The 1811-nt window shown below is 61.4% G+C and overlaps 1 protein-coding gene across 1 annotated transcript in view; it reads right to left on the reverse strand.

Moving 5' to 3' along the window:
• Positions 1-1811, reverse strand: part of EMH_0005220 (uncharacterized protein) — a gene marked incomplete at both ends in the record, with an annotated part of 9301 nt that overhangs the window by 280 nt on the left and 7210 nt on the right. The window contains one exon of the mRNA XM_013497098.1: positions 1-1798. Within this exon, the coding sequence (XP_013352552.1) occupies positions 1-1798 (1798 nt within the window). The remainder of the gene's footprint in view (positions 1799-1811) is intronic.

The raw sequence follows: 1811 nt of genomic DNA on the forward strand, positions 1-1811 counted from the left end.
ATATGCTGTCTAGCCTCTGCTGCTGCAGCTGCTTCATCCTCCCATTGCTGCTGCTGCTGCTGCACCTCTGAAGGCAACCCAAATACCCCTGAATCCTCCTGGGGCCCTGCTGCTGCTTCTGCTGCTGCTGCTGCTGCTGCTGCTCCTGCTCTTTCACGCCGTCTCCTCCTCCGCCGCTCCCTCTCCTGCTCCTGCTGTCCCTGCTGCTGCTGCTGCTGCTGCTGCTGCTGCTGCTGCTGAGGCTCGTCGTCGCTGCTGTCTGCTGCTTCTCTCTCCTCTAAGCCGAAGACATCCAGCAGCGGCGACTCAACAGAAATATCAGTAGCAACGCCAACATCTGCTGTCTTTCCCTTCTGCTCTCCTGCTGCTGCTGCTGCTGCTGCTGCTGCTGCTGCTGCTGCTGCTGGTGTTGCTGGTGTTGCAGGTGGGTCGGAGACAGGAAGGAACGTCGGCTGCAGGTGATGCTGCTGCTGCTGCTGCTGCTGCTGCTGCTGCTGCACTCCACTGAATTTGTTTTTGTCTGCGCATGCAGCAGAAAGCCCCAAAAGGTTTATTTCTTCGCTGCAGAAGACATCGCCGCTGTCTTGTCTCCTTGCTGCTGCTGCTGCTGCTTCAGGAGCTGCTGCTCCTGCTGCTGCTGCTGCTGCTGCTGCTGTTACTGCATGCAGCCGGTCGGGGTCTATGTCTGCTGGCTCAGAGTCTGCAGCAGCTGTGAATACACTCCAGCTCCTCCTGTGTTTGCTGCGCCTCTCTGCAGCAGCAGCAGTTGCTGCTGCTGCTGCTGCTGTTGCTGCTGCTGCACCGTCACGCGAGGGGTACAGCAAGTGGCTGTGCTGCCGGTCTGCTGCTGCTGCTGCTGCTGCTGGTTCTGCTGCTGTTTCTACTGATGCTGCTTCTGCTGCTGCTGCTGATGATGGGGATGGCTGCTGCTGCAGGAGAGAGAGGACAGGCAAGGCCTGGCTGCTGCTGCTGCTGCTGCTGCTGCTGCTGCTGCCGTTGGTGCTGCTGCTGCGTTTCTTTTCTCTTTCCCTACGGCATTCGTAGAGGAATTGCTGCTGCTGCTGCTGCAGCAGCTCGAGTTGCTGCTGCCGCTGCTGCTGCCTCCTGGCCCCCTCCCAGTGGTCGTCAATCAGCCGCTGCAGCTCGGCCTCAGCTAGCTGCTCGTCTATCATTTGCTGCTGCTGCTGCTGCTGCTGCTGCTGCTGCTGTTGGTGCTGCAGCAGCTGCTCCTCCATTTGTTGCCTCAGCTGCTGTTGTTGCTGCAGCTCCTCTCCCAGTTGCTGCTGCAGCAGCAGCCGCTGCTGCTGCTGAAAGCCGTCCGCGCTGCTGCTGCTGCCGTGCTGCTGCAACACTGGCTGCTGCGATGGCCCCATCGACACCCGTGACCCAGCACGCAGGTGCTGCTGCTGCTGCTGCTGCTGCTGCTGCTGTTGCTGCTGCTCCTGCTGCTGCTGCTGCTGCTGCTGGTCTCTGTGGCGGCGCGGACTTCTCGTGCTTCTGCTGCTGGTTCGATGTCGTCGACTGCCAGACTTTTCTCGCTGCTGCTGCAGCAGCAGCATCTGCTGCTGCTGCTGCTGCTGCTGCTGCTGCTGCTGCTGCTGTTTCTCAATGGCAGTAAGCTGGTTGAACCTCTCCCGCAGCTGGCGGCCCCTTCGCCGCTCCTCGCGCGATGTCGGTACACCCCAGCCCCCCACGAGGGCCTGTGTTTCTTGGTCTCTGTGCTGGGGCCGCTGCTGCAGCCGCAGGTTTCTGCTTTCTTGTGCTGCTGCTGCTGCTGCTGCTGCTGTTGCTGCTGCTGCTGCGGCGGCGGC

This window comes from Eimeria mitis, genomic scaffold, assembly GCF_000499745.2.
Source record: "Eimeria mitis Houghton genomic scaffold, Emh_scaff247, whole genome shotgun sequence".
NCBI lineage: Eukaryota > Apicomplexa > Conoidasida > Eucoccidiorida > Eimeriidae > Eimeria > Eimeria mitis.